Here is a 2573-nt window from a genome sequence, read left to right as displayed (position 1 = left end):
GGGACTGCAAATTGCAGAGCAAAGAAGACTTACACCACTGGAAATCAACATAGACTCGACAAAGGTAATAAGTATGCTCAATATAGGTAACCATATTTTTGACTCAATTATCTCTGAATGCAGGTCGATCATCCTAAGATTGGGAGGCACAATGGTGAAATACAACTACATGGAGATGAACAAAGTAGCTGATCTGACGACAAAGAAAGGTGCAAAGAAAGACCTTTTTGGAAGAATAATAATCATGGCAGTTCCTCCAGTGTTTGCAAATGAAGCTTCTCGAGCAGACATCCTAGGAACTTTTTTTTTTTCCAGAAAAATTATGGACTGTAATATTAATACTGTAGAACAAAACATGAGGGGCACTTCATACCCCTGAAGACGATGTATCTATTTCCTTAGTTGCTAATATATATATATATATATATATATATATATATATATATATATATATATATATATATATATATATATATATATATATATATATATATAATCCTTTTAACAACAAAAAAAAGTCATTATTTCTAATATTAGGAGGTGTAGTTTCAAAACTAGAATAATAACACAATTATATTAAATGAAGAAAATGGAAAAATAAAAAATATGAGCAACTAAATGAAATCACAAAAAATGGTTGGAAAATGAGAATATTATTTAAATATTAAAAAGTAATCTATCATTTTAACATAATTAACTTTGCATATAACCTTATCGAACAACAAAGTTCAACTTTAATGACATCACTCATTATAAGTCAAGTTTGTGGCTGACTTATTTTTTCTAAGATTACGAGGTATAATTTTTTAGAGAAAATAGAATAATACCGTAGCTAAATGTAACAAGAAAATAAATAAAATAATTAACAAAAAAATAAAATATGAGAATTTATGTAGAAACATGTGAAGTAAAGGTTGAGAAATGAGAAATAAGGAAATAAAAAATAAATAATATAAAAATAATAACATTTGAAAAAAAAGAATTTAAAAAGTTAAAATAAAAAATAAATTAAAGAAAAAAGAACAACAATAAAAAGTAAATTAAAAAGAAAAGAAAAGAGATTAAAAAAATAACCTTATAATTACACCATGTAACTGTTTGACTCAAAAGGTACAAAAACTTTTTTGAACAAATTAATCAAAGAAAGAGGTAAATCTTAGTCAAACATAATTAATTCCGGATCGAAACAAAAAATTGACAATAAAAAAGAAGAAGAAGAAAAGCAAATGGAGACAACCACGTGCCATAAAATGATAACTCTATACTCCAATGACAAGGTATCCACCGACTAGCTTTTCTCTCAAAAATATCTTATCTCAAAATGTTAGCGTAATTTTTACAATTATTAATTAAATTCAAATTCCCCAGCCATATATATCCTATTCCCACTTCACAAGCACTACCTCAGAGTAGTTTCTGAATCAGTTAAAAAAAAATAAAAATGGGAGTAGTGATCATAGACGGATCAACAATTCGAGACTTCGTAAACGACGAAGCAGCTTTTGCAAAGGCAATTGATAAAGGATTCACCGATTTGGACCTCAACAACGATGGCGTTTTATCCCGTTCCGAGCTTCGCAAAGCGTTCGAGTCTCTCCGCCTCATAGAGGCTCACTTCGGCGTCGACGTTGCCGCCTCGCCGGAGGAACTCACCCGCCTCTACGATTCCATATTCGAGAAGTTCGATTGTGACCACAACGGCACCGTTGACCGACAGGAGTTTGGGAATGAGATGAGGAAGATTATGCTGGCGATCGCCGAGGGACTTGGATCGTCGCCGATTCAAATGGCTCTTGATGATAGTGACCAGAATTTGATCAAACAAGCTGCCGATCTCGAAGCTTCTAAGCTTCCTGCCTAATTAATTATAACCGGTTTCCAGTTCTTTAGCAAAATAAGTCCTTTTTCTATTGTTTCAATATTCAGTCACGTCTTGTTTTCATGCTGTGTTCCCAATAATTCTGTACTTTTACATAGTTATACGTTATATGCAAATGAAATGTGGGACAACTTTATGCATTTCCATCTAATATTTACATCGAAACAAATTTTTTTTATAGCCAAACGTTTTTTTTCAGTAGCAGCACCATTTAGGCACTGATGATGCGGTTCGAGGAAAATAACAAGTTAATAAATGGACTTAATACCAACAACTGAATTTTAGATACCGAATTGTATAAACATATACGCATCGAACTTCAGACAGATAAGAAGAAAAAAAAAAAAATTACGTCGCCTGAGAGATTCGAACTCTCGCGGGGAAACCCCATGTACTTAGCAGGCACACGCCTTAACCACTCGGCCAAAGCGACTTTGGTTACCGATGAAGTATGCCAAAGGACCTCTGTTGTCAAATATAAATTGGTTTGATTTCTTCAGAAGTCTTAAGGTGTGCTTGATTGATTGTTTTTGGCACAATTCTAGTTGTATGTCTTTTGGTTTTAGTTGAATGTGCATTGTTTATGATGATGTGTTCGTTTCATTTCTGTATCTTGAGTTCCTGTTGGCGATGAAAGAATAACGTAGTCTAAAATTGGGCATAAGCATTTTTTTGTGCCATTTGTTGTGCATGT

General features: G+C 32.6%; 1 protein-coding gene and 1 non-coding gene across 2 annotated transcripts; one reads left to right on the top strand and one right to left on the bottom strand.

Annotated features, from left to right (window-relative positions):
• Positions 1-1350: 1350 nt before the first annotated feature.
• LOC104239138 (uncharacterized) lies at positions 1351-2019 on the top strand. Its single transcript, XM_009793680.2, has one exon. It carries the CDS (start codon positions 1442-1444, stop codon positions 1859-1861), a length of 420 nt encoding a protein of 139 aa, XP_009791982.1. The 5' UTR covers positions 1351-1441; the 3' UTR covers positions 1862-2019.
• A 211-nt stretch (positions 2020-2230) lies between these two features.
• TRNAS-GCU (transfer RNA serine (anticodon GCU)) lies at positions 2231-2312 on the bottom strand. Its single transcript has one exon. It is a non-coding gene; the product is annotated as a tRNA-Ser (tRNA).
• Between the last annotated feature and the right edge of the window lie 261 nt (positions 2313-2573).

The sequence above is a fragment of the Nicotiana sylvestris genome, chromosome 1, assembly GCF_000393655.2.
Source record: "Nicotiana sylvestris chromosome 1, ASM39365v2, whole genome shotgun sequence".
Taxonomy (NCBI): domain Eukaryota; kingdom Viridiplantae; phylum Streptophyta; class Magnoliopsida; order Solanales; family Solanaceae; genus Nicotiana; species Nicotiana sylvestris.
This window is presented reverse-complemented; position numbering and strand designations above follow the sequence as displayed.